Source organism: Zonotrichia albicollis, chromosome 3 (genome assembly GCF_047830755.1).
Source record: "Zonotrichia albicollis isolate bZonAlb1 chromosome 3, bZonAlb1.hap1, whole genome shotgun sequence".
In the NCBI taxonomy this organism is placed as follows: Eukaryota; Metazoa; Chordata; class Aves; order Passeriformes; family Passerellidae; genus Zonotrichia; species Zonotrichia albicollis.
The window spans coordinates 42,267,738-42,295,390 of NC_133821.1; the positions used below are offsets into that span (position 1 = coordinate 42,267,738).

The window sequence follows — 27,653 nt, forward strand, 5'->3', positions numbered from 1 at the left end:
CTGTGGGGATGCTGGTCCCAGAGAGCTGGGCTGGTGCCAGGGACACCCATATAAGGGATATTGAGATACTGGGATGGATGAAGTACACAAGGTCACTCCTCTTACAAATGCTGAGCACCCCTGGCCATCCAGGCTGCAATGTCCTTCTGGAGTGTGAGCAAGGAGCAGGATGCACTGACAGCAGTCCTGCTCTGAGCCACGCTGTGAAAAGCCCCAGCATCCAGCACTCCACTCTCATTTTTGTGGAGGGCTTCTGCTTCTAGCTATAACTGGCATGACCTCAAAGGGAGCAGGGGAAAGCATTCACTTCCCACAGGCTGTACCCAGGGAAGAAATAAAACTTTTTTTGTCCCTTTCCAGGGTCCAGAGTTCCAGGCTGTTCTCCACTTCCACCAGCTCCATAGTTAATTCCATCCTATCCTCTTTCCCCTCCCCAGCCTCCACAAGACACCTTTCCTGAAGAGCAGTGCTCCCTTCCCTCTCCCTTAAGTGCTGCTGCCCCATGTGGAAGCGTTGAGACACCTGTGCAAAGGAAGAGGCAAATTTCATAAAATCCTAGGGAATGTGGATGTCTCCAGCCCCACAGCAAGTCCTGCCCTGATGGTGCTGCTCCAGGCTGGGCAAGCAGCCAAGTGACCTGGGCTTGGCTCTGCACTGGCCCACGGCGAGCAGAGGGAGGACGCAGACCCCAGGACACCTCCCAGAGCACAGGTCTAGCAGATCTGTTTATTCCTGGAGAGCACAGTGAGCAGGGTGAGGAAGCAGAGCTGCCGGGCAGGCAGCAGTGGTTATTGCTGCAGGTCACTGCATCCTCCAGTGACAACAGGGGTCTGGGGGAGCAAACTGCCTGCCTGCCTCTACAGGGCAGGGGACGGGCCCTGGCCCACTGCCAGGCTGGAGCCACCCCACCAACCCAGGAGAAGGTGAGGAGAATGGAGTAGCACAGAGAAGTGCAAATATGTTGGCACTGGTGTTCATCTGCTCTGATGGAGAGCAAAGATGGAGCCCAAGATAAGAGGAGAATGTTACAGTAGGGGAGGATGAGGGATTGGGAGTAAAAACCCAACTTTGTGCTGAAGACCCCCATAAACCACCACCCCCTGCTCTCTGGAGGAAGGCATTGCCTCTTGGGTGCTGCACTCCTAGCCCTGCTGTGGGCCATGACCAAGGGCAGCAGATGTCCCAGGAGCTCCCAGGGATGGGAGGGGAGGCCAGGCTGCTGTGACAGTGATGGCACGGCTGTGCCTGGGTGGACAAGAGGAGCTTCAGTGCTGCAATACAGGGTTGCATGTGCTCACATGATGGAGGAGCCCCAAAACATTCAGTGCTTGAGCTGTAGAGCTTGACGCAGTGCTGGGCTTAGGCCAGCCCTTAGGGCATGGAGGTGGAAGGGATGTGCTGAAGGCCACGCAGAAAGGAGCCAGCAGGCTCCACGCTTTGGTCGTGCTTAGGAGTGCTAAGTATGGTGCAAGGGCTTAATGATATCCAGTGTGGCCACCCCTCCTCCCAGAAGGCCACTGTGGCTCCCTTGGGAACGTGCTGCCTGAGCAAGGCAGTGTGTGCTGCTGCTGCCAGGTGTGCGTGCAGACAGGCAAGGTATGCTGGAGGGGTGGCTCAGCACTGGAGCAGGTGATACCAGTGTCCTCCCCCTGGTGCCCCAGCAGCTGCCCCTCCTGCTCTGCAGCTGGCCCCAGCCTGCCACCATGCAGGGGCTCACAGGTACCCCGTGCTGCTCGCCCTCCTCCTCCTCTGGGGTGAGAGGGAGCAAGGGCATGTGGAAAGAACCCAGCCCAGAAGAGGAGAAGGGAATCCCCTGCCTGCCTTGACCCCTGGTCCACTGGAGAAGATGGTGTGAGGCTTGCTGGGAGGCAGGGCTGGTGGCTCAGCGTGGGATGGAGCAAGGGGGGAAGAGTATCCTGTATCCATAGATCCAAGGGGAGGCACTTGGAGTGGGCCTGGCCCATCGGGGTGTCCCAGCTGCAGCAGATCTGTTGTAACTCCTAGCCACACATGGTCAGCAGCAGCCACTGGGAAGGAGAGGGAGACAGGATGAGCAGGGTGCATTTTTGGTGTCCTCATGAGTCAGTTTTAACAGCCCTCCATGAAACAAAGAGCCTGCAGCAGCCCTGTTTACTCATCTTGATCTTTTATGGGTTCTTTCCCTACCCAGGGGGCTGGAGGGCTTTTTACCACCCACCTCAGGTGCCCCATTCACCCTAATGCTGTGTCCCCTTGTTTCCCACCCCAGCTTTCACTGGGCTGAACTCTCACCTCAGAAAGGTTCATGACAGCAGTGCCAGTGCCTTCAGGGTCCATGCTACGGAAGAACCCTGCAGGGACACAAGCAAAGTGAGCAACACATCTCTCTGTCCCTGCCCTCCCTGCCTGCCCCAGGGCCATCACTCACTGAACATGGTCTCCAGCTTCAGGAGGCAGCAGACAAAGTTGTCAAAGTCCACGCCCATGTCACTGTCTGCATAGCGTGCCACCACCACCTGATGCAGCTTGTTGTTCAGCTTGAAACCTGCAAGGCAGAGAGCAGTCAGCTCCCAGGGAGGCAGCAGAGCAGGGTGTAGGTGTGAAAGTCCATGCACCCACACAAAGGGCCACCCACCCAGTGCCCAAGGAAGGGCACAAGGAGGGGATGCTCTCCCTGCAGCCATATATGACTAGTTAGCTCACTGATCCACCCCAGCCTCCGCTTTGCCAGCATGGGATTCTGCAGGCCAGAGCAGGCCAGAGGCTGGGACCATCTTGCATGCATCTCTAACTCTGAGGCTCCAACACTTGGCACAGCTGTGATGCAGAAAGGCTGGTGCATACAGGGGCCGCATCTCACTGCAACAGGTTGGCTTCAGGCATGCAATATAAGCTGGTCACACTCTTCTCCTGCTGTTTAGGACAGGACTGACAGCAGGAGCCCCCTCAGTCCCATCCTTCTCCAGACCTACCTGCTGACTCCAGAGCCATGCGCATCTCATAGGAGCTCATGGTGCCTGACTTGTCCAGGTCATACTGGCGATAGATCGTCTGCAAAAACATCACAGGGGACATGAAGGGAGGGCTCTCCTGTGCCTCCAGGCTGGCTGTCCCCCCTCCTTGCTGCCTCAGGAGGAGTGCTACCCCTGTGCAGTGCACCATGCCCCCTCTCCTCCTCACCAGCCAGCTCCGGATCTTGTTCCACAGGATCTGGAACTCCACCAGCCCAAGGCGGGCACTGCCGTCTTTCTGGAGAGCAGAGGGTCAAGGAGGTCAAAGCAGCCAGGAAAGAGTGGGGTACAAAGGCAAAGCTACCAGATCCCAGCCACAGGAGGTGAGAAAAGCCTGGACACACTTGGCCTGTCCAATTTTTCCCTCAACCTTCCCCTGCAGCATCAACAAAATTGTTGATCCTGCAGCATCAACAAAATAAGAGCCTGCAACCCAGCAAGGAAAGGGTAAGACTCGAACCAGCAGCCCTGCCACTCCCTGGGAGCAGCCGTGCTGCTGCTGTAGGAAGCACCTTGCTGTGCTGTCCTTGGACCAAAGCTGGGCTGGCCTGCAGCAAAAGGAATGTTGTAGGGCCAGCCTGGAGAAGGGCTCAGAGGTGCTTCTTGCCTGACTCCCCAGCTGCATGTCCTTGTACAAGCAGGACACTGGCCATAGCTCCTGTCACTTGACTCATCCACAACAGCTGGACAGGATGGTTTGGAGGAAAGAAACCCAACAGTCCTTGTTTCCTTTGAGGAGTGCCCCAAAGGCTGGGTGGCACAACAGCACATCAGGCTAAGGAGCCCATGGGAAGTGAAACACAGGAACTTCCTCCTGGAGGTGAAAGCAGAAGGCATGGGGTGGGACCGTGCTGGGCTTTTGGTGGCAGAGCCAGGGCCCAAGCAAGCAGGGGAAGTGATGGCCCTTGCCAAAAACCTGCTGCTGAAGTCGAAGGGTGTAGGACAGGTGGCTCTGAAGCCATAAGGACCCTTCCTTTCTTCCCCCAGTTAAACAGCTTCAGCACTGCTGGAGAGCCAAGCCCCAGCTCCAAGAGACAATTCTTGTTTCTTGCAGGCTGAGCACCACAAAAACCAGCCCTGGCCCACAGCACCAGGAGGATACATCCATCAGGTTGACCATGTTGCGGCAGGAGTCCAGGCTGAACCCATCCGTTTTCAGGTCTTTGTCTGAGGAGGAAGGAGGAGGTTGAGCATATGCACCAAAACCCAGCCTGCTGAGCAACCTGGGCTGCAGGGAGCAGGGGTAGGAAGAGTAGTGCTTACGTCTTGCGATGACTCTGTTCAGAATAGTCCGAAGCTCAAAGACGTTGATTTCCATGTCCTGGAGCAGAAGCAGAGTTAGGATCACCCCCTGCCTGCTCTCCACCCCACTTGTGGCCATTGTCCCCCTCCTGCCTAAACATCTCTGCCTTAGTCACAAAACATGAGGATGCCATTACATTTCTTGTACACTCAGAAGAGTTTTGCTCACAGCTGGGTGCTCTTCCCCAAACCTGCCCCTGTCATCACACCATCCCTGCGGGCAGCTGGGTGAGCCACAGCAAAGATGGACTTGTCTGCAGGATGGGACTGAGTGAGGTGGGGTGGGCTGGAACTCCCACAGCCAGGGGTTCAGTCCTGTCCCCTCCCCAGAGGGCATTCCAGAGCTTGGTGCAGGCGTACCCACCTCCCCTGCCAGCTGCTGGAACATGTTCTTGAAGCTGTCCTCTATGTCATCCTCAGTTATTTCCTCCTGGGGTCATGCAAACCAGAAAGAAGAGGTTAGTGGTAAAACCCAGGCTCTGCCCTGCCTTCCAGGCTCAATAAACACCAACTGGAAAGGAAGCTCTTTGTTCTTCTCATCTTTGTTAATTCTCACATCCCCATTACCCCAACCTTGTCAGCCCCTCTCCAGCCACACTGACACCGCAGCCTCCCCCTCCCAAGTGCCGGAGCCTCAGCACCAACCAATCCAAAGTGGCAGCTCCTACCTCATCTGCCAGCTCTGCTGTGATCTCCTCATCCAGCTCCCTGGGGCAGAGAGGGGAAAACAAAGTGATGAGCGGGCTCCCAGCCAGCAGGGGAGCTGGCAAGGTGCAGGGGGGGACACCTGACAGACACAGGGTGTCCGTGCCAGGGGGCCGGGACTCACGCTGTGTCCGACTGCTTCTCGGTGAAGACCCGCAGGACGAAGTCGGCCTCCTTGTGTGGCTCGAAGGTGGAGGGCACCACGATGTACTCGCCGGGGGGCAGCCGGATCTGGTTGCTCACCTCCCGCAGGTTGATGAAGGTCTCAGACCGTGCCCGGGACTGGTTCCGCAGGAAGAAGTCCTTCTTCAAGTGCACATTCTGCATGCCCTGGGCCTGGGGGAAGGAATGTGCTTGTGGACCACAACAGGAAGCACCCACAGGGAGTGGTGGGACCAGTGCCGGCCCCATCAAAGTAGGACAGCCCTGCCGTGCCCATCCACTAGGGGCCATGCTTCCCTCCCTCCCTCCCTGCCTCCCTCCCTCCCACATGGAGGTGCCCAGCTCCCACTGGCACACTAGCCACAGCCAGTGCTGTGGAGCTCCCATGCAGCAATCCATTTTTGCCCAGTCTTGTGCTTCCCTCCAAGATGGGGTAGGCTCTGACAGCTCAGCACGTACCTCCTCAGGAACCTGCAGATAGGAGGGAAAAGGGGAAAAAAAATCAGAATCCCAGTACCTGCCACATCCCTTACAGCTGCAGGGAGCACAGGATGGGGCACATTAGCCCACAGCTGGCCAAAGCTGGTGGGAAAGATTTTCTTGAGGGCTGGGGTTGAGGTGGGACTGGCAGGGCTGAGCCTGTCCCAAGGAAGGAGCCTGGGGGCGGGCAGGAGTTACCTCGTAGACAGCAAAGCCGATGGTGTGCATGTCACCTCCCACTCGCCGCTCCCGCCGCCGGTGCTTCTGCATCAGAGCCACCAGGAAGCTGCAGGCCACCTCGTCGTCCCCAGGGTCATCATCTTCCTCCAGCAGCTTGATCTTAAACTGGGGGTTGATCCAGAACGTGGCTGGGAGGAAGGCGATGCATGGATGAGACGCCTGGTTCCATCACGCTGCCAGGAGCGCAGGTGTGGAGGCCAGAGGTACCTGGGTGATTCCTGCAGCCCCCGGCAGTGCTCCCCCGGCGCCACGTGCCCTCGAACACCTGTGTGTGCCACCTGCTGAGCTCGTCCTTGGTCAGGGCATCGGGGGTCAGGTTGCAGATCTCCAGCCTGGAGAACTCCCTCATGAAGTCCCGGAACGACATCCTGTGGGAGGCAAGGAGGGGCTGAGGCCAGGGCACTGCTGCGGGCAGGGAGGAGAGCACAAGTAGCTCTGGACCCAGCTAACACTTCAGGAGAATTAAATGACAGTAAAGTCTTTTACCCTAAACAGTTATAGTTTATTTAAAGCCTTGTGCTGAGTTTGGGATGTTTACTCTTCCTACATGTTTGTTTTGCATTTAGTTGGCCTGAATTTCCTTCAAGGGAGGAAAATTATTAACTAGATCAGATGAGAAAATGCTGGCAAGCTCTCCAGTGCTGGGAAGCCAGCTCATAAGGTAGGTCATGTGCTTCAGGTGAAGCATGACTGCAGGATCTCTCCCCAGCTCCTCTGCTCCTTCCCAGACAGGCTGCTGAAATAGAGCAGCACTTTGCTCCAGCACTCACCAGAACTCTCCATCCTCCATCTTCAGCTGCAGCTCTTCCCTCTCGTCAGGGTCAATGTTGTTCCACTCAGAGGATCTGGAATAGCAGGAGAGAGACAATTAGATAAGGACTCCTGAGAGCAATTCAGAGCTGGCTTATAACTCCTCTCTGATGCAAAGGGCTCTGCACACTGTGAGCTTCCACTCAATGCCCCATGCTTGACTGTTGCGTGTGCAGTGCTTGCTGCCTGACAGAGCGAGACTGCCATCCCTTCTGTCCTGCTCACCCGTCACTCCAGGCTCCAGTCCACTCCACCTGACCCCAGGGGTTCCTGATGCGGATGAGTTGCTCCTGCTGACCCCGGTAGTTCACCTGCCAGACACCAGACACAGGAGTTGGAGCCCATGCCACTGGCCAGGCTGATATTGCTATTAAAGCCTAACCTAGGTGACTCACATCTCTGAAGGCCGTCACAGAATAGGCGTGGCCCTTCACCAGCTTCTTGAAGGTCACTGCTTCCATATCAAAGGCACTTGTGATCTGAGGAGAATGTGTAATGCTCAAATCAATAGGACTGAATTCATATAGTCTTATCCCTATCTCTTCCCTCCACTGTGTGGAGAATTCTCCTTGCTTTGCACTGCTCCAGCCAAGAGAACTAGCAGATAGCAGCTCCCTGTGCTCAAAGACTGCTGGTTGTGGACAATTTAAAGACAGCTTCCTTAGCACACCAAAGATCTATCAAGGAACCACCCAAAGTTCAGAATATAAAAACCCTGCTCCAGGTGATTTGCTGATACAAAACATGGCCAGAGTTAAAGGCAGTGCCTTGTCCTGCACTGGAGATGAACAATCCCGTTCCATCCAAAGGAGCCACGTGTTGTGCCGCCGGGCTGCCACGCTGGCTCTGGAAAGGGAGCTGTGGCAGGAGGGCAAAGGAGTAACCTTGCCCCGGTGTCCCAGGGAGGGGAGTGCTGACCCAGCCTTGGCTGTGAGGCCTGGCTGTGGCCAGCGCTGCGGCAGAGCCCGGCCCATCCCATCCCATCCCGGCCCATCCCGTCACTCACGTCGATGGAGCAGCCCAGCAGGGAGCCCCGCTCCAGCGCCTTGCGGATGATGTGCGCCATGTTGCGCGGCGGCCGCTTCAGGTCGTACATCTCCGCCACACCGCCCGTGAAGTCCTCGAAGCCCTCGGTGGTGCTGCCCCCCGAGAGCGACTCGTAGCAGCCGTTCAGCCTGAGGGGCGCGTGAGGAGATGAGCAGGTAGCGCACTGCACTGCCCTGACACCCAGCACAGGCAGGGCCAGCGGCACAGGAGACTCCCCTCCCTCCACCCCATACCTGCCCGCCCACGTGCCCACCACGGGGATACCCACTTGGCATAGGCCTTCTCCAGCAGAGCGCTCCAGAACTCGGTGCACTCCGCCGAGTGCACAAACAGAAGCTCCCCATCCTTGGTGGGCAGCAGGTCATCCACCACCACGTCCACCCACTCGCCGAACTGCCAGATCTGGGGGGTGAGGAGGGAGTGGGGTGAGCTCAGAGCATCACATGGCATCATCCCTCCCCCAGAGGGATGGCCTCAACCCACCACCCTCGCTTCTGCCACAGCCCACCAGCTGCGGAGGGCCAAAAGCTCCCAGCCCACCTGGAAGTGAAAGATGCCAGCATAGTCCTCCTGGAAGCTCTGTCCATGGGGCACCACGCGGTGCAGGAGCTCCTCGTTGAGCGTGAGGGAGCCAATGGCAGCCAGCAGCCAGCAGTCACCTGGGGAAGGAGACGAAGCTGGTATGAGTACCCATCACCTCCCCAGCTGGGAGGGTAGGTGATGCATGTTTAGGAGCCCATGGTGTGCTCTCTTTGCAAATGTTTGTGGCTACCCAGCTCAAAAAGTCCATGGAAAAACCAGAAAAGGTCCAGAAAGCAGAACTCAGTGATTCAGGCTTGCTCAGCCTGCCCACAGAGAGAAGGATTAGCTCAAGGCAACAAGGAATGTTCCTCCCTCACCTGGAGCCCGTGTCCAGACCACCACACACAGTCAGCACCAACAGCCCCCTCCTGCAGCCATTTATCTGGACCCTCCTGTAACTCATTCATTTGACTGCCCTCCATGTCTCAGACAGCAATTCTGCAGCAGAATTACACTTTGCATGTAAAAAGCCATTTTAGCAAGCGAGTGGTTTCATGCTGCTGCCCCAGCTTCTCAAATTGCAAGCAATGCCACCGCACTTTTCCTTCCGAGTGATGTTAACCACAAGTGCTGCTCTGGGCCACTGTGCTTTAAATTCTTTGACTTAATTCTCTTTTCTCTTTTACCTTTGAAGCCTTTCACACCTTAGCCTCAAGCCTGGATAACCTGTAACTGGGCTGTGGTTTGACAAAATGCCATTTCCAAGTTTTTAATGACCAAGCGAACACTACCACAGTGCTTGGGCTGTTATGCACTCCAGTTGCCACCACAAGTTTGTCCTAATTACTGGATATATTAAATGTATTCAGCCCTGAAAACAGCATGCTAAATGTGCTAAGGTATACAGTACTCCCAATCAAGTGTCCACTTGCTCCCAGTCAGGACAACACTGTCTGTGGTACCAGGATCTGTTTCTGATGACCACAAAATCCCAGCTGTGGTTCAACTCTGCTAGCCTACCCAGCCCATTCACACTTCTCTCCTTGCCTCAGGGCTCTGCCTTGGGAGACACCCCTGGAGAAAAGACAAATCATCACTTGTACACCTCTCCATACCCTTCTGCCACACCACATTCGTTCACAAGCATTTTGTCACCACCACCACCACCAGCTCAGTTTGTTATTGTCATGCAGCTACCATCCCTCACCATTTACCAAAGCAGGGAGCTCTTTGGAGGAGCTCCTGGCATTGTTGTCAGCATGTGTGAGGCATGGATGCACCCAGAATCTCCACTGAACTCAGCACAGTCAAGCTGTGCACACATCAACTCATTTTTGTGGAGCTTTACCTAGAGCTACCAGCAGGCACAGGATGCCCCCTGACTTGCAGTTTCCACCTCACTGACTGGAAAGGGCCACCCAACCCTCCCCAGTCACTGCTGCCTGGACCAAGGTCCAGGGACAAAGCTTCAACACTCACCCAGAGCCCCCTGGCAGATGTCTGTCCGGGTGGCACCGCCAACGATGAACTGAGGGTCACCCACTAATTCCTGCAGAAGGACAGAATCAGATGCTGGTGCCGGATCTTGGCAGGGCCCGGGCTTTAGCAGGGCTGGCACCCACTGCAGCTCTGACTCGAGAGAAATGGTATATGGTCCCTGTGAGATGTACCCCACCTGCCCTCGGCTAGGGAAGGGTGCTTGACTGCAACCCCAAGGCCATCACGGTAAGGCAAGGCAAGATTTGCTGTATCCATGGGAGGAGAAGGCTGAATGACATTCCCCTCGCCCTCAAGGCACCAGGGGATATGCACTCTCAAAAGCCCCAGCTACTGAGGGTGACACATCCATGCCATGGCACCTAGGAGCAAGAACACAACCCACCTTCTTTTGAAGCCCACAGTCTGCTGCCCAGAGGAAGCAGTGCCTGCTAGACACAATGCTTTTCTGAGCAGACACTCATAGGGAACGGCCCTGGGCCCTTGGGAAAGTGGCTCTGCAGCACTCCAGGGACTTGGAGCACTGAGGGGTGCCAGCAAGGCCAGTCTGCAGCTCCGCACCCCACATCAGTGCAGACATGCAGGACAGGGACGCCAGCCCTGCAGAAGAAGCAAGCCCAGCACTTACCGACGGACGCTTCCACTCCACTCCCCGTGTCTTGCTGGAGTGTGGCCCCAGCTCCTTGAATCCAAGGGCAGTCGGGCCAGCTGGGAACTGGGGATCCCTGAAGAGGGTGCCACTCTCGATGCACTGCTGCTTGAGGGCCTCATAGTCCTGGTTGAGGTACTTGATGGCGTTGTGGTGCTGGCCAAGCCCCTCGGCTCTCAGGCGGTCTCTCTCGACGCGAGCAGCCATCCCGCCAAAGGGCATCATAGCTCGGCACCAGCACCGCTGCCTCCCGCTCCACTCCCTGCAACGGAACGGGCACGGCCACCCTGAGGCACGGCTGCCACCTTGCTCTCCCCTGGGCATTTCAGCCATCACACAGAGCCAGGCTTGGAGGCTGAATGGCTGAATCCCCAGTTCCCCACCACTCCCACAGCAGGGACCTTCCCCAGCAGCAATGCCTGGTGCAGTGAGCCCAGTGACACCAGGGCACCCCAGGATGGGCACACACACACCAGGAGAACGTCCCAGGCCCCAGCCCCAGCAGCAGCCCCGTTCTGAGCCCTGTCCTCCAGCCTGGCTTTTGCAGCCCTGCTGTCTTTAGGGGACAAAGCAGCACTGAGCGCGGGCTGGAAGGAGGCAGCCCCCTGCACCTAGGTCATGGCTCCTGTCCTGTCCCCGCCATGCCAAAAGGCTGAGCCCGGAGGAATTCCAGACGCTTTCCAACCTCGTCAGCCTCTCCTCCCGGCGCAGCTTTCCGGGTTCTTCCCTCGTCCCGGCTCCTCCTCACCCGCCTCGGCCGGGAGGGCGTCAGCGGCTGCCTGCGGCTTCTCCCACCCCCAGGGGCCTCTCCCTCTCCTTTTCCCTCTTCTCCGAAAGCCGGCCCGGCTGCCTGAGCACTGAGTCAATAGGGCCGGGAAGGGAGGAGCCCAGCAGATAGTTCTAGCTATGGGGCCAGAGAAGGACAGGGAAGGAAGAGGCGGGACAGCACACACACACACAGGGAGGATAGGGAGGATGACTCAAGGCTCGCCGACCGCCAGAGGAGCAGCCTGCAGGGAGATACCGGGAAGGGACTGCGGAGTTCAGCGGGGCAGGACAGACACCAGAGCCCCCATCCCGCACCTCTCCCTGCCCTGGCCATCCTCCCGGGGCTCTGACCAGCAGCTCACGGCCAGGAGCTCCGAACCAGCCTGACATAGCTGCCAGGCATGTCTGGTCCCGCAGCCCTGCCCCACCGCGCCCGCTGCGGTGGGCAAGTCCCAGCTGCCCTCCCGGCGTCCAGCTGCCCTCAGCCCTGTCCGGGCACCATGGCAGCAGACAGCACGCACACCCACAGCACCGCCCAGGCTGCAAAGGGCCTCTGGCTCCGGCTGCTCCAAGCCTCCATGCAAGCAGCATCACCTGCAGCAGGGCCATGGTGCCACTGTCCCCAGCCCACTGGCATCTGCGGCTCATCCTGCCCCCCTCCCCAGCAATCTCAGCTCCTGCTTGGCTGGGCTGGTGCCGAATACTTCAGAGCTTTCTCCATGTGAGAAAGTGGTGTAGTCCTTGGGTAAATAAGCCAGGAGCCAACAACCCACTCAGAGCAGCAAACTGGAATGCCAGTGCTGCCCACTCCCTCCCCAGTACCCTATCCCAGGGGAGCAGGACACAGCCTGGCTCCAAAGAGACAGCTTTCCTTGTCCTGAAGGGCTGTGACAGCTAAAGGGAAGGCAGACAACAGTGAATAGGGTGTAAGCTCCTGGCACATACACACGGCATAAACTTGGCTGCTAACCCCTGTGGCTGTCGTAGCCAGAAGCTTTTCAGAAGAAAAAAAATTACCCTTTCCCATGACTCTGCCTGCTCTGGGATGCTCTAAACCCACTAACCTTCTCCAGGGAAGCGCCAGCCCTTCTCTCCTCTACGGCAGTCCCAAATCTATGGAGGTCCTCCCACGACTCCTGCCCCGGAGCTGCACCCTGGCAGTCTCTCCCTGCAGCAAGGCACTCGGTGCCTGCAGAGCTGGCAGGATGGCTTCTCCAGCCCCAGATGCTTGCCAGAACTGAGGGGCCCTGAGGGAGGAGGGATCCCAGGTACAGCTGCCCACACTGCCCCCAGATCCCACCTCACCACCTCCCCTGCACTCACACCACAACCTGCCAGCGGCCAGGGAACTTCCCCTGCCCATAGCTCCTGCCAGGTTCCCTGCACCCTTTCCCACCCCACGTACCAGAACGGGCCATGGCTGCGGACACGGGGAGCTCTCTGCAGACACAGGCACCGTACGAGTTATTCTTAGCTCTGTGGCTCAAAATACTCGGGCAGGCTGTGCTCAGTGCAGACGGAGGTCACGCAAGCGCAGAGCAAAGGAAAGCATTTCAGACCCCAGAATGGGAGAGAAGCCACATGGGTCTCTAAAGCAATGGGGGCAGCTACAGACACTCCCCAGGCCTATGCTGACGGACACTGCAGGTCCTCCACGGAGGAGGAAGGGGTTGATGAGACAAGCCAAGCCCCGAGGGCAGTTTTCCATGACAGGTGACATCCAACTCCAATACGATGCTTTCCAGTACTTGAGGCACCTCTGATCCCTCCCAGGCGGGAGCGAAAAGACACACTGGTTCCTGCAGGGTCCCTGACACCTTGTGCACTTTAGCTCATACTGCAAAACCCTTGGGCAGCATCATTGTTGAAGTCCAGCCAAAAATCTTTGCAGACCTCTGGTTTGCCAGCTGCTCTTGCAAATCAACGGAAGTGGGGAGTTCCCTTCCTCAAAACCAGCCCTGACACACCGAATCCTGCCGCATACTCAGCTCGGGGCAAGGCATCACGGCCGCCCATGGCATCCCACAGCACTCAAGCAGCTCTCGGGCCCTTTCCAGCCCTCCAGATGACAAAGGTCCTCGTTTCCCACAGGCTCCCCTTTATGTTACCGCATCCCATTGAGGGATGCGGGTTTGGCTTTGGGGTCGGTAGCGCATCCCGGGAGGCTGCGGTATTCAGTTTACTCGGTGCCCCGACTGGGAAGCCTCTGGGTCTCGGCGGATGCGTTAGGTAACGCAAAAATCCCCGCAGACAGAAAGAGATGGGAGGGGTAGGCATGCCTAGATAAGCTTAGAAAACAGAGGAAGCAGCCAGGGAGGGGCAGACAGACGGACCCGGGGACGGGTTCCCCCCCGGTGCTTAACCCCAAGCTGGGGGTCGGACAAGGGGGAGGATGGGGGGATGGACTTACGGAAGCTGCTGCCGCCACCGCCCTGCCCGCTTCGGCTCGGCCCGGCCCAGCCCAGCCCAGCCCGGCTCAGCCCAGCCCAGCCCGGCTCAGTACAGCCCCGCGGAAGGTGGAGTTTCGGCGGGCAGGATGTACGAGCAAAGCCGGGAGGGCAGTGGGAGGGGGAATTAAAGGAGCAGTGACAGTTTACAGACACTGGGAGGGGATTATAGATCCAGGCTGATGGTGAGGTTCTGTCTGCTATCACCCTCTCCGAGCTCCCAGGGATGGAGGGGTTCCGCCGGGATGGGCGTGCTCCTTCCACCATTGTTCTGAGGAAAGGGTTGGGTCCACACGGAAACTGAGGCTGGAAGGAAAAGAGGAAGCAACTTTCCTCTAGGAATGGATTTGAGGGTGACTTCTCCACACTGCCGGCAGCCCAGCGTGGCTGGGTGAAGCTCTGAACTGCACCTTTGTCCCCAGGACTTACTGACCTTCCGGTGCCACGGCTGAGTACGGTAGTGCCGCCGGATATCCCAGACTGTTGTGTCCCTTCTCCCTTCCCTCTTGCCTGCGGGCACCGTGCCCGCAGCACCTCAGTCAGTGGTCCAGGTGGTCACGGGCATCACCGGCACCACCAGCTGTAGCTGCCCCGGGCTCCCTGCGTGTCCCGGCTGGCACCCCCAACCCCAGCTGCCCCTCGCTGCTGGCTGCCAGCAGGGCCCTCCCCGGGCAGGTCCCACTGCCCTGGCCTTTTCCACAGCCACACGGGGCTGCCCCTGCGTGCCCTCTGTGACTCATGGTGCAGCTATGCTGGGTGGTGCTGTTACCAGCGGGCATGGCCACACAGAGCTTGGCACCCTACGGCGGAGCCCTGTATGGCTCAACATGGCTTTGTCTGGCATGGCATGGCCCAGCATGGATTGGCACGGCTTGGCCTGGCGTGCCTTAGCCCAGCACATCTGACACGGCCTGGCCTGGCATGAGCAGCTCAGCTCACGCCATCCCAGGACAGAGGCTCTGTAGTGCCATTCTTCTGGTGCCAGGGCAGAACAGGGTGAACCTAAAGGGTGTCACCAGCTCTGGAGATCCCTCTCCTTACCTGTTTGCAGCTGGGCAGGCTGTGCCCATACAGAGCCACTGCAGCACTGGCATCGAGCTGTGGGAGCCCAGGCCTCCCAGGGCACCTGCTTTCTACCTCACCCCACCTTGGCCCGGGGGTAAATCCTTCCTAAGCAGGAAGCAGGTTGCACATGGGGCCAGGAGCCATGTCCCTTGCCTGAGGGAAGGGCAACCCAGACGTTTAAACCAGCTGTACACGGTCCTGCTGCTGCAGGCACAAAGTCCAGTCCTGACCAGCAGCCACTGAAGCTGCCCTGTCCCTATGCAGGGGACTCAGTTACAGGCAGCTTGTTCTGCTTGTTCCCTCCTAGTGCAGAGGCAGCCTTGGGGTGCCCTGCTCTGGGTTGTTGCAAGGACCGCTCCATCTTTTTCCCAGGCAGGCTTGCCACAGGCTGGAAGCATAAGGGGGTCCCTGCATAAGGGGGGCATTATTTAGCTCTGCAGGAACTGCAGGCAGCACTGTGCTTTCAAAGAGCAAGAGGCCTGTCGGGCCAGGGCTTGTTCCTGCTTTGGGTTTGTACCCATCCTTGTGGCGCTGTTGTCCTGTTCAGCTCCTGCCTTATTACCCTTCAGTGGCCTCCAAAGCTGCTTTCACAGATCCCTCTCCTGGGACAGGAGACAGCTCCTCAATAATCCTGTCACAAAGGCTGTCCCATGTCCTTCCTCTTATGCTTGGAAGCTGTTTCCCTAAAACATCTGCAAAATCTGTCTGCCATTTCTTTGTTTCCTTCCCTCAAACTTTCCTTTTTACAGTGATGGCTGCAGGGACTTGGCAGCAAGCACAGTTCTTCTTTCTGTCTTCAGTTTTTTGTTTTCTGGCATTGCCTCTTCCCTTGTCCTTTGGCTGTGGGCAGGAGGGTCTTTTGTCCCCTGCTGGTGCTGCACTGGTGGCACACGAAGCCTGATCACAGTGAGGCGGGCATGGAGCTGGGGTCACTTGTCTGTCTCCGGGCAGCCCCCGCCACGCCTCGCCTCTCCATTGTGCCACCCTCCAAGCAACGGCCACTGTGCACAGCGTAAGGAGCACGGCATGCAGCAGGCTCCTGGGAAGCATGCCACATCCAGCCTGCACAGGGAGCAGCAGGGAGCATCCTGGGGGCTGGCTGCTGTCTGTCCCAGCACGCAGGGCACGGCTGACACAGGAGCAGCATCATGTTTTGGGAAAATGCTGCTCTGTGCTCCAGGGGTTTAGCATGCCCCACATGTTCCCAAAGGCTGTAGCTGTCCACCCAAACCAGGTGTCCCGGTTCGGAATGGATAGTGCAGGATAGGCTGTGTAACTTGCTATTGGAACAGTGGGGGTGGGCCGACATGTGGCATGAGGCTACCAGTGAAATTCCACTACCACATCATTTCCAAACCATCTTCTTCCATTGCAGCCTTAGTACACACAGCTCCCCATCTACCTGCTTTTAGCAGAGAAGTCCCTGATGTTCTGTAAGTCAGAGGGAAAGCCATTCATGCTGTGAGAGCCTGTGAGCCATGGCTGAGCAGCTGGCAGGAGGGCAGGGCTTGTGCTCACACTACTCCGCACCCCGCCTTCTGCACCACGCATGCTCCTGCAGCCCTGCAGCAGCTGGGGTCCTCTCCTCCCAGGTCCCAGCCCCCAGCCCACTCCACAAAGAAAAGACTGCAAACAATAGCTCCTTTTTTTCCTTTTTTCTTTTGTACACAAATATATACAGGGTATTATACACATCTCTACACAGACAGTGCCACTCAGAACACACAGCTCTCTGTGGGTAGGGCCCCGCCAGCCACAGAGGCAGCCTTGGAGCACAGCCATACCTACAGAGACCACGGCATCCCAGCCCACCTGCTGGACCAGGAGCAAGGGCAGTAGGTGGGTGTGAGAAGAAGGGAAGCAGGATCAACATCCCCCGTGCCCCAGCCTGCGAGTGGACCGGGAACTCTCAGCTCACATGCTCATTTCATTCCTGGCCGCTACCTGGAAGGGACGGGCGACTCTCACCATGCCTCTTCACACCCATGTGTGCTCCAGCCCCAGCTGAGCCCTGGAAGCTGGTGTGACCTGCCCTCCTCATGCACTGAAGACCCACACCTCTTCTGTTCCATCCACCCTTTTCTCCAGGCCTGGGATTCCTATAGAAGTCTTGTAGGAAAGGCAGCTATGTCCTCCCTGGAGCAGCCTCCCACCTGCTCTCTGTGGGTCTGGTTCCCTTCCTCTAGGGAAGGCACAGGGGAGAAAAGCCGTAAGATGTGACCACTGCTCCTGGCAGCTGAGGTGGGCAGGGCTGACAGTTCACTTGCTCTGGTCGATTAAAGTGCTTGGAGCTCCTGGGCCAGCATGGGTGATTGAAAAGGTAAATGACCGTCCCCTTTCACCTGGCCCCTCAGGGTACAGCCCCAGGGAGCTGGTACAGCACCCACGGATGACAGGCAAAGGGAGGGTGATAGTGTCCGCAATGAGCACCAAACAGGATGGTGGCAGGGTTTGAGGGAAATAAATATAGCTAAATAGCAGAGGGATTTATTTTTTTCCTTTACATTTTACACAAGGGGAGGGGGGAAGCAATTGAGGGCAACTGATACTGACCAGAAACAACCTCACAAAATGTCTTTAAACAGGGTCAGTCCTTCCATGTGCCAGGGGCTCCAGTCACCTCTCCCACCCATCCTGTTCCCTGCCTGCCTCTGGGACACAGCTATCAACAGGGAGGGGGCAAGAGCAAGAGGTAGGAGAGGAACAACCCCCCTCTCGGCTGGGTGGTGGCAGGGGAGCCTACACCAGTCAGGGCAGGTGAAGAAAGTCAGCACGGACTCATGAGGCTTTCATGCTCCTGAAGATGGTGGTCTTGGCTGGAGACAGCTCCTAGGGGCTGCTCTCCCAGGGCTCCCTCCCTCTCTCACCACCTCAGCTGGGGGAAGACCCTGCAGCAGCTCAGGGAAGGAAGCCCATGGGGCCTCATTGCAATGAGGCAGTGCTGATCTAGGCAGGTTGTTGAAGGCCTGTAGCCTGAGACCCTTTCTCCCCTCTCCCTAGCACCCAGGAGACCCCCACACAGCCTCCCCACCCCCAAGCCTGAACCTGCTGTTCAGACACAGGGCAGCAAAAGGGGGGCTGCAGTACCACATGGGGGTCAGGTTGATTTGTTTGAAAGGGGAGTAAAATGTGCAAAGCAAAATGCCACTTTAAATGATGCTGCAAACCCCTGCCTGTGCCCCTGGGAGAGGAGGGAACAGGACCTGGGGGAGAGGCTGCCTGCGCCTCCTCCTGCTCACGAGAAATGCCCTCAGCACCCCTCATCCTGCAAGGGCCTATCTAGGCTCATGTCAACCCAGTGCCCCTTCCCTGGTGTGATGCACCCTTGACCACGAAGTCAGGGTCAGCGTCACCATCCCTGTGGTGAGGGGGAAGCCTGTCCCCACCCCTGGGCCTGGACCAGCTCCTGGGATGCCACACCAACTGGATGCTGGAAGCAGTTGAGAAAGGACACAGGCAGGCACAGGGAGAAGGTGCAACAAAAGCCAACCCCACCCTGGGTGGGGTTTCCAATAAACTGACTGAAATTTTTCATTCATCACCTTCCTGTAAATCTAATAAATTATTAGTGTTTCTCACCAGAAAGACAGGGGATACAGTTGCCTGCTCAGAAGACCCCAAATGTTCCCCTTATGCCCCTTCCCACAAAGCACCCGGCTTTCCTCCTCCCTGCAGGTCCAGGGCAGCACTGCGGGGGTTATGGCCCCCTCCTCCCCAGCCTCTGGGAGTCTGGGGTCCAGGGATGCACTGAAGAAGGTAGCTAGTAAAGAGCATGCCTGCCGAGCAGCCGGGCTGGCGCAGGGGAGGAGGGGCAGGGAGATGGAGAGCTTGCAGCAGGGCCCCTGCCCTCACTTGAAGGCAGCAGCCCTGGGGGCGGGAGGGTGAGGGCAGCAGCCAGCACCCTCAGGTGCCTCTTCCCAGGTCTCCGTGCGCACAGCCTGCCCTGCTCCTGGGCCTCCTTCCCCTCCCGCCCTTTGAGGTCCCTACTGGTGGATCTCATTCTCTATCAGGCTGTCCTCACACGACTGGAAATCTGTGTCATTCATGCCATCTGCGTTGATGAGCTCCTCATCCTGCGATCCCTGCTCCTCCGACTCTGTAACTTCGCCTTCCGGCGAGGAGTCCTGCAGCACTTGGGCGATGTACTTCTGCCAGGGGCAGGCAAGGGGCAGGGAGAGAGCAGAAACACACGTGAATCTAGGGAACTTCTCCAGGAAGCAGAGCACACCACACTAAGCACCATGCATGAGGCTGAGCATGGGGATATGCTGGGAGGGCAAGGAAGAGTCCAGACTCCATGGAATATACCAGGAGTGGGGCTTGGCCCTGAAACACTGGATGTGTTTCAATCCCCAGCAGCCTGGGACAGGGCATCTGGGCTAGGAAAGAATGCGGCTTCTCAGGCTCTTTGGAGCCCTTGTGAACTGGAAGACTGCACTTCCTTTTTTGCTAGCAGATGTGTCTTAAAGCTCTGCCTGCCTCTTATAAGGATTCTCCTTTTGGCAAAATGTTGCTGCTCTTAGCTGTCTGGAGTCTAGGAGGGAGCCTGGATTACATGTGCACACCCCAGCCCTGCTCTCCTGATGAAGCAGGAGGCTCTGCTTTACCTCATCTCTGCAGCCCTGCATAGATCCCCACTACAAAAACCTTGTGAAAGGAAGCAGTTGGAGTGAGTCAGTTGAGCCAAGGTAAAGTTCCAAAAACCGACTCTGGGGGTCTCAGAACGTTGGACAGGGGAGAGAAGAGTCCCCAAAGCACTTCCATGGCCTTCATGTCCACAGAGATGCCTTTGTGTTGGCACTAGGACAAGCCTGGTGGGTGACAGCCTCTGCTGGCGTGCAAGCGTGCAAAGATGCAGAATGAGAAGGGAGACTGACCCGGCTGGATTCACCGTCCCAGCCGAAAGAGAGACGGAAAGTAAATGCACAGCATCTGAGGAGCAGCGGGAAAGAGGTGTGTGTGTGGGGGTTACACTTCACCGAGAGCAGGTGAGGGGCACAGTGCCCAGCAGTTGCCTCCCACCCTCACTGGGAGGATCCAGGTGCTGACTCAGAAAAATGAAAAGTGAGGAGTGAGGTACTCAGACAGGGAGTTACCTCCCCCTTTCCAAACAGAGGCAAGGAGTGTGCCAGGGCACAGAGGTGGGGATAGTGACTCACAGCTGATTTGGGAGCCGGCAGATTAGTGGCAGGTCTCCCATTCTGCCTGTTGTCTATGGCATCCACTTCTGTGTGGTCAATCTGGAGAGAAAAGGAGAAATTGAGACTGCCAGGGCAACATACTTGCTGTCCCACCTCAGCAATATACACGCAGCAGAGACAGCCTAAGGACTATCCCCTTGGTGAAGTCAGGGTTGACAGGCTCTGCCAAAGAGAAAGCTGGGACCTCTCAGAGCCCCTGCTGCTTTGTGGTTGAGTTGTGTGCCAAGGAGAAGGGTCCTGCACCCAGCCATTCTGCCTCACCTTGTAGTTGTGAGCGCTGAGGTATTTGAAGTGCCCAAAGCAGACGTGACACAGGCAGATCACAATGGTGATCACGAGGACCACAAAGGTGAACATGGAAGTGGGGGCCAGGAACCCTAGGGCAAAGGAAAACCAAAGTGTCAGTGTCAAAAGGATTGTGACCATGCTCTGCAGCTGGAGGCTGCCAGGATCAGAGCCTGGCCAGGGAAGTGGCTCAGTAGGAGGCTAAGGGTTGGCATCCCAGCCCAGTGCTCACCTGCGCGAACTGTGGAGAAGAAGAGAAGCCAGAAGAGGCAGAGGATAGGGGCTGCCACTACCTGATTTACAGCCCCTGAATGGATCTTCTTGTCCAGCTTGGCAGGCAGGTAAGCATAATACAGGTTGTACCGGTCCACCAGGTGCTTCAGCAGCATGTACATGAGCCCTGGGAGAAGGAGAAGAAAGCCAGACAAGTGGGGCATCAGCCTCTTTGCTAGACTGAGAGGAAATATCTCTCCCACATCAGCCTTCTTGCCTACCCTCCATCTCTGGCACCGGGGGCAGAGGCGTATGACTTACCAAAAGGGACGATGATGGGGCAGGTGATGCTGTATGTCATGACTACAGTGAAGACACACATCATCCAGGCGTAAGCCGCCCCAAACTGGAACTCGTAGGCCTGGTGCTGCGGGAGGGAACGGAGACCCATCAGCAGGAGGACCCTGAGAGCTGAGTGGGCATTTGCAACACACCCAGCTCTATGCACAGCACTGGGCGAGCCCCATCCATCAGGGCCCCACTGCAGCACTCCCCTCCCTGGGTGCAGGCACACCCCATCCCTCAGCCCCGCTACATACGCGTTTGACGTTCCTCCGCTCGGCCGCCGAGCGGGCCAGGCAGAGTCGGATCATGTACATGAGCAAACCAGGGATGCGCAGCAGGTCCATGGCGTTCCCGATGAAGGCGGAGGCGATAACATAGTTGACAAAGAAAGCCCCATTGTCTGGCAGGAACACACACCTGGGGAGATGCAGCAAGAGCAGGCTGCAAGGGGTGCTCCCTCCTTGCAGGGCAGCAGCTGGGAGTCCCCCTAACCTCTGGATGCCAACAAGAATCTCCTCCCGTTGTAAACCAAGCCTTTCTGCTCAACGTCACTTACTCAAATCGTACGGCAGCTTCAGCAAGGAATTTTTTGTCGAACAACCAGCGGAAAAATACATCCAAGCTGTGGGGGAAGAGGGCAAGAAGAAAAGATGAACCATCAGAAGCAGCAACAGACAGAAATGCACATATGTAGAAGCTGCTCTAGAAGATCCAAAGCTCTAACCATAGACTGTGTTGTTCGCTGTGGAGTGTGTCACCAGCAATTATGTAAACTGGACATTAGAAAAAAATAAAACTAAACAAAACAATGCAACACTCAAAAAGGGATTTAAAGCTTCCTATTCATGTATGTTTTCATCCCTTTACTCTAATCCTAGAAATATTTTTCCTCTCTCCTCTGTTTGGGCGCAACATCCACGTAAGGAACAGATGACTGACTCTACAGAAGAAATTGGTTACATACAAGGTACCCTCCGACAAGAGATCTAAAAAAATCCCTTAGAAGAAACAAATCCCATTTTTCTCAATTTTGTTTTTTAATATAAAACTATCCAATCTTCTGACACTGGTGGAGTGCAGAGCTCAACAGGCAACAGCAGAGGGATTGACTCCTCAGAAGGAAGCGTGGTCTCTTTTGTGGTCAAAATGCAAACATTCTGAGAGCATTCACCTGCCCAAGATGCAAGTTGACATGCAAGAAGGCTTTATTAATCTGTGTTGCAAACATGTAGTCACCCAGGGGGATGAAGGACTATTCTTCTGCCAGTATCAGATGGTTTGTCTTATTTTCAGGATTTGTCTGACATCACCACTGAGGGGGTGTATCTCAAATATGGAATTTAGGTGGGATCTTAAAGATCCCTGACCCCACAATGTGTAAAGAATGAAGAAGCACAGTTAGAGTTCCCTGCCCCCCACCCACTCCCCAGTTTTTTCTTCCTCACACTGTTCTCCTACTTGGCCCCTGTTCAGCGCTAGAGCCATGGCTGGCAGGTGCTCCTACAGAGCAATTTTTGAAGTGCAGGAAGATTTAAGGCATACACCCAAAGAAATGAGCACTTCTGTACCAAACTGTCCCACCCAGCCAAGCAGCATAACCTATTCAAGTTCTGGCTTAAAGGAGGAATTCACTAGTTTTGTGCAAAATTTGGACTGCACACTGAGGACAGAGGTGGAGAATGCATCCTTCACCAGCAGATGTCAAGCAGACTTTTCACACATACTCATCTACCATGCCAAATTTTGCCGCATTATTTGTAACATCATGGCACATGTCAATCTGCAGATTGAGTCAGTAAAGTCCTAGAGACCCAGTCATGTATGGCCTGGCCTGCTCTCCCTCAACTAACATTAAGTACCAGTGTCCCAATGGGATGGTGGCCAGAGCACCAGTGCAGTGAGGAAAGGATGTTGTAAAAAGAAAAGAACAATCAGGCGTGCACCTCAACCCTCCCTGTGCTCCATAACTTTGTACTTGCCTTCCCACAACTCCTACCTGCTCAGGCCCAGAGAGGGCAGCAGCAAGACCATGAAGATGAGGAAGGTGTAGCACTTGTGCATGGTTGTCCTATTCTCTCCAGACCTGAGGACAGAGAAGCTGTTAACCTTTCACCCCACCAGTCACCATTGGAAACTGTGCTTCCAATGGCTTTCCATCAGTAAGCACTTCCCAATGTCTCATCTAAATCCCACCCTGTCCCTTCCTGGTACACATCCCCTTTTCCTCCAGCATATTTGAAATCCATTATCAGGTCTCCATTCCTTTCCCCTTGTCTCACAGGCTCTGCAATCATCTTCCCTGACCTGTAATCCCGAGAGCTGGTGACACCCTCCCCACCAGCCCCTGCAACACAGACCAGGAAACAAAGGTTACATTGAGGGTCCTGCAGGGAAGGTTCCTCACAGGCAGCAGGCTTCTAGTGCTCTGCACTTCAAGTGCCTTCTCTGTGGCCAGAAGCAGAGCAGCTAAAATGATTTTCCCTTGGAATTGCTACATCTTACACATGGTACAGGCACACCACCCCTGCCTGGCTCACCTGAGCCAAGACTTCCCTTGCTACTTGCATTTCTCATAGTGACCAGCCCCAACTCCTCCTAGCTTTCTTCTTCTTGTACACCTGTCAAGCTCTGCTCAGACAACCATGCTGCACAACAGTAGCTAAAGACTGGCAAGACAACTGTCCACAGCAGTCCCCAGGTGCCCAAGAGGTGCAACATAACACCATGCTGGAGTGGAAGACAGAAGTTCAAGCAAAAGATCCAGCCTGTAGCTAATGTAGTCAGAAGCGTCTAGCAGCCAATCAGCACACTAAGAAGGTAAGAACAGGTGCTGGCTGTCCTTACCTGGTCCAGTGTGCTTCGAAGAAGGCAGAGTAGTATACAATGGTGGGCAGAAGAGCAGAGAAGCACCACAGCAGCAGGGTGGGGAAAAACTGGGTGATGATTGGGTTCTGCAACAAAGCAGAGAAGAAATCACATGTTACATGGTGAACCAGCTCTTGTGCCAGGCAAAGTTACAGTTGCCTCTGCTGATGCCAAGGCCCCAGCACTGTGACTGCCACTGCATCCTCTCCAGGCTCAGCACCTCCCTCATGTCAGGTTGACAGGACCCAGGAACAATGACAATCTTTCTCCCTATCCCCAGCTTTGCAGGGGATGTTGTGCCTTGGGGTGGTTCCTGTGTTACCCACCCTGCACCTGTCTCCAAAGTCCTTACATTGAGGTACTCCACGGGCTTGGTTACATTGAACTTGTCCATAGTGGTGATGATGATAGCAGGAGTGGTGAGAAAGAAGAGAAGGATGAAGAGGACCACATTAATCACAAAGCAGCGGATCCACCATATAAAGCCCCGGATGGAGAGGTGTTCCCTGGGAGGGAGAAAGAGGACATCAGGATGGCTGCACAGGGCAGAATACCAGGTGTGAGGCTTTGCATGCACGCCACAGCCCCGCCTGGCGAACAGCACTTGGGGTGCCAGCCCAAGGCTTTCTCCCTCCCAGTGAGATCAGACCTCTAGCTCAGCCAGGCTGGGTTTCAGCAAGAACAACTCACTCAGCTCCTGGAGGAGCAGACGGAGAGGGAGAAAGGGAGGGTGCACCCCTTTCCCACTGGAAGGGCCACTGAACCCTACAGAGGTGCTCACCAGTAGATGTTCTGTGGGTCAGGAGCATAACTGACAGTCCAGCTGGACACATGGAGGGACTCACTGCAGGAGGAGGCTCTGGGCTCCCCACGGCACGCACAGCCCTGGCACTTACAAGCATTGAAATCTTTGAGGATTCTAGACAAGAGAAAGAGGGACAGGCTGACACAAAAGGCTGGCAGGCACAAGCTGAGGGGATGCCTTAGTGCTGCTGTTCCGATTTAAAACAAAGGCTGGGACAAGTCACCTTCTCGGGGAGGGCAGGACCATCTGCACTCACATGGCTGTGATGGTCTCATTGTGGAAGGTGACAAAGGCCATCCCCAGAGGCTTTTCATTAACCTTCTCCTTCTCCCGCTTGTAGTCATCTTTGAGCTTCTCCTCCAGCTTGGTATAATACTCAATAGCCTCCACCTGAGCAGGAGGACAGAGGTCAGAGGAGAGATGATGTGGGGACCCAAGCTACAGGACACCAAACTTCCACCCAACACCTCTAGCACTGCCCTACCTCCTCACAGCCCCTGATGGCACAGCAGCACAGGTGGCCACAGGGCTTGGGGTTGATCATGGATGGGGTGTTGTCCTTGCTCTGCAGGTTGGTAAAGTAGATTCGTCCACGCTCAGCTTTCTTCCTGAAACACGAGAGTGGACGAGAAAAAAGAAAGGAAAGAAAGAGGGTGACTCATAAAAGCTCTGTGGCACCAGACTTGAGGGGGTATCAGGAACATCAGCCCACTCTGCCTTTTGTCCAAAAATAGAGGTTACCTCTCTGCATCAAGGAACATCAGCCGGGCAACATCATAGCAGGGACGGGCCTCCAGGACAGTGCAATTGGCATAGGCTTCCCTGTGGGTGAGAAGCATCAGTTCATCACAGGTGGCACCAAAGGTACCCCTCAAGCAAACTCCAAGTGGTCAGGACTTCTCTCTGGCCCTGAGAAGAGTGTCCTGGGCTGAGCACAGTGATGCATACCACGAGATTGCAGGGGAGCTGCACACTGTCCCTTACAGCTGACTTAAAACACAGGGCAAATGCTACATCCCTAAGGCTTTGGAACAAGAAGCCTTTCTGGACTTCTGCCCTGTAGCAGCTAGGGGTCTCTCTGACCCCACCCTCCCCTCTCTGCCTTCATAGGCTTGTGGTCAGAAAGACGCAGAAGGGTTCCCAAAAGGTACAAAGCATTTCTTTTCCACCACGGTACTTCTAAACATGGTCCTGACAGTGAGGTTCTGACAGAAGAGGAATTAAATTTTATTGTTAAACAGACATACTTTCTACAAGGACTGTGATCAGGGCAGCAGCACAACATCCCACAGTCACTGCTTCAGCACCTCCTGCCTCTGTCTCATCTGTGAACTTAACCACAACTCAAGACATGCCCTGTCCATTGCTTACCACAATGACCCCCTATGGCTCTGCCAAGAGATGGCTGAGCCTTTCTCAAGGCACAAAACAAAGGATACTTAAAATTCCAATAAGAAGCAGAAAAAGAACAGTGAGCGACCCAAAAAAAAGGTATTCACTGATTTTGCTTAGCTCTCTGCTCTCAATGTATTATTGCCATTTCAGATAACACTAGTACTACCCTAATAAAAACATCCCAATTACAGAACAGTCTTTAGGGACACAGTGAGACTTACTCAAAATGCTTCTTGATCTTCTCTGGTTCAGCATATTTTGAGATCCCATTGATGAATAGAGTTCGCTTAACCTGGAAAGAAGAAAGGAGAGGACAGGTAGGTGTGGATGGTGTAAAAGACCACATTGCAGCAAGACCCCCTCCCAAGACCTGCGTCAGTGATGAAAAAGGGTGGCACCATCAATTCCAGGTACCAGGACTCCCCTTCTCCTGTGCTTCTGCTGGTTGTAGTCATTCTGCACTCAGACACACTGCAGATTGACAGGCTAGGGACTTACACAGCAGGTGCCTGAACACAAATACAGCTACCCTTCAGAAATGAAGAAGGTAGAAGCTGGAACAACCCCTAAGGAAGAATGGGGTCCTTCCGTATGTTTACCCAGTGCAGGCCTCTCCAGTTTCCCCACAGGCAGTCATAGCTGCTGCTCTGGAGGTGATCTGCCTTTGGCCAGGCAGAATAAAAACAGCCAAAACATGACAACACTAAAATTGCTGTGGAAATTGAGGTGCTCAGCATTGTCTCCAAGGCTACCTGACTTGACCACAGGGCATGGGAAAACGTGTCTGGGAGAGTGGCCAGATCCTGCTCACCAAGTCATCCTCTTTGTAGCGCATCTTGGAAGTGTGCCGGCGCATGCTGTACACAGTCAGCAGCAGGTACAGGAAAGCAAAGGTGGTGTGCAGCCACAGCAGGTTATTCCTGTCACAAGGGAGACCACAAAGGTCAATGCAAGGTTGTCATTACAAGTCTGTGTCTGGCTGATCAGGCCCTGAAGGTACTGGGGGCTTGAGTGTATTCAGCAAAGCACACAGATGCCCTACAACCAAATTCCAGGAGCTCAGCCTGGAAATTGGAGCAGGGACAGTAGCCTCACAGCAAGGGCAGAAATACAACCTTAAAGAAGATTAGGCTCTGCAGCAAGTGAACATTTACACCCCTTGAGGGCCTCAATTACCCATCCCAGCCCTGCCCAAACGTACCCAGACTTCAGGTTAGCGATAGTTGTCCTCCCAAAACTGTAGGCATTGTTTTCTAGAGAGAAAGAGGCAGACACAAATGTGTTCAGTTATACTGAGTGGGACAGAGCATCACTAGAGTGAGCTACAGCAAGAGTATCACCTGCAGAATTCCTAAAAACCCAAGTTACACAGGATGATCCTGTGGATGCACTACAGTCAAAGTGAGACAGCAGTTAGGGCTTGTCTGTGTTAGTCCTGTCCTGCCCTCCACTGCTACCCAATGGTCTGGAGCATGGTGTTGAGAGCAGATGCCCCAGCCCGGCCAAAAGCTCCTTGTTCTCACCTAGCAGGTCCCCTGAGAAGTTGACCGGTAAGACGATGCCCACGGAAAGCACGCCCACGACCACCAGCAGCCCAATGATGTGCCTCTGGAAGGACAGGTAGTGCACTGCATCCACCCCGCATTTGTCCCGGATCTCATCATCCCTGCCAAGGAGAGAACAGCTGTCAGGCAATCTTCTACATTTCCTCAAGTGCTGGGGAAAATTACAGGGCTGCAGCTGCCCTCCTGATCTGAACATACACAGCACCCCTTGTTCTGCCCTATAGAGCTGTAGCCAGACTCTGGATTTGGGAACCCAGCACTCAGCCTTGAAGCAGCCTGGGCAGAAACCTGCCTG

General features: G+C 55.7%; 2 protein-coding genes across 4 annotated transcripts in view; both read right to left on the reverse strand.

Annotated features, from left to right (window-relative positions):
- Positions 1 to 707: 707 nt before the first annotated feature.
- Positions 708 to 13,739, reverse strand: CAPN11 (calpain 11). The gene is made up of 22 exons (XM_005489693.4): positions 13,583 to 13,739; positions 10,384 to 10,666; positions 9,738 to 9,807; positions 8,277 to 8,395; positions 8,005 to 8,138; positions 7,696 to 7,864; positions 7,085 to 7,168; positions 6,915 to 7,000; positions 6,650 to 6,724; positions 6,087 to 6,247; positions 5,838 to 6,007; positions 5,619 to 5,630; positions 5,122 to 5,333; positions 4,961 to 5,000; positions 4,657 to 4,722; positions 4,254 to 4,311; positions 4,093 to 4,157; positions 3,160 to 3,228; positions 2,952 to 3,030; positions 2,408 to 2,524; positions 2,272 to 2,330; positions 708 to 2,027 (listed from the first exon to the last, which is right to left on the reverse strand). Exons 2-22 carry the CDS (start codon positions 10,627 to 10,629, stop codon positions 2,001 to 2,003), a joined length of 2,118 nt encoding a protein of 705 aa, XP_005489750.1. The 5' UTR covers positions 10,630 to 10,666; positions 13,583 to 13,739; the 3' UTR covers positions 708 to 2,000.
- A 2,585-nt stretch (positions 13,740 to 16,324) lies between these two features.
- The window catches only part of TMEM63B (transmembrane protein 63B), a 48,726-nt gene continuing 37,397 nt past the window's right edge, over positions 16,325 to 27,653 (reverse strand). For all 3 annotated transcript variants that reach the window (XM_074538627.1, XM_074538628.1, XM_074538626.1), the window contains 18 exons: positions 27,317 to 27,459; positions 26,995 to 27,046; positions 26,605 to 26,713; positions 26,015 to 26,085; positions 25,140 to 25,220; positions 24,883 to 25,006; positions 24,655 to 24,788; positions 24,375 to 24,512; positions 23,946 to 24,099; positions 23,573 to 23,679; positions 22,725 to 22,811; positions 21,285 to 21,350; positions 20,983 to 21,145; positions 20,705 to 20,810; positions 20,403 to 20,570; positions 20,147 to 20,262; positions 19,844 to 19,924; positions 16,325 to 18,832 (listed from right to left, as the gene is read on the reverse strand). In XM_074538627.1, coding sequence (XP_074394728.1) covers positions 18,668 to 18,832; positions 19,844 to 19,924; positions 20,147 to 20,262; positions 20,403 to 20,570; positions 20,705 to 20,810; positions 20,983 to 21,145; positions 21,285 to 21,350; positions 22,725 to 22,811; positions 23,573 to 23,679; positions 23,946 to 24,099; positions 24,375 to 24,512; positions 24,655 to 24,788; positions 24,883 to 25,006; positions 25,140 to 25,220; positions 26,015 to 26,085; positions 26,605 to 26,713; positions 26,995 to 27,046; positions 27,317 to 27,459 — 2,065 coding nt within the window. In that variant the 3' untranslated portion in view covers positions 16,325 to 18,667. The remainder of the gene's footprint in view (positions 18,833 to 19,843; positions 19,925 to 20,146; positions 20,263 to 20,402; positions 20,571 to 20,704; positions 20,811 to 20,982; positions 21,146 to 21,284; positions 21,351 to 22,724; positions 22,812 to 23,572; positions 23,680 to 23,945; positions 24,100 to 24,374; positions 24,513 to 24,654; positions 24,789 to 24,882; positions 25,007 to 25,139; positions 25,221 to 26,014; positions 26,086 to 26,604; positions 26,714 to 26,994; positions 27,047 to 27,316; positions 27,460 to 27,653) is intronic.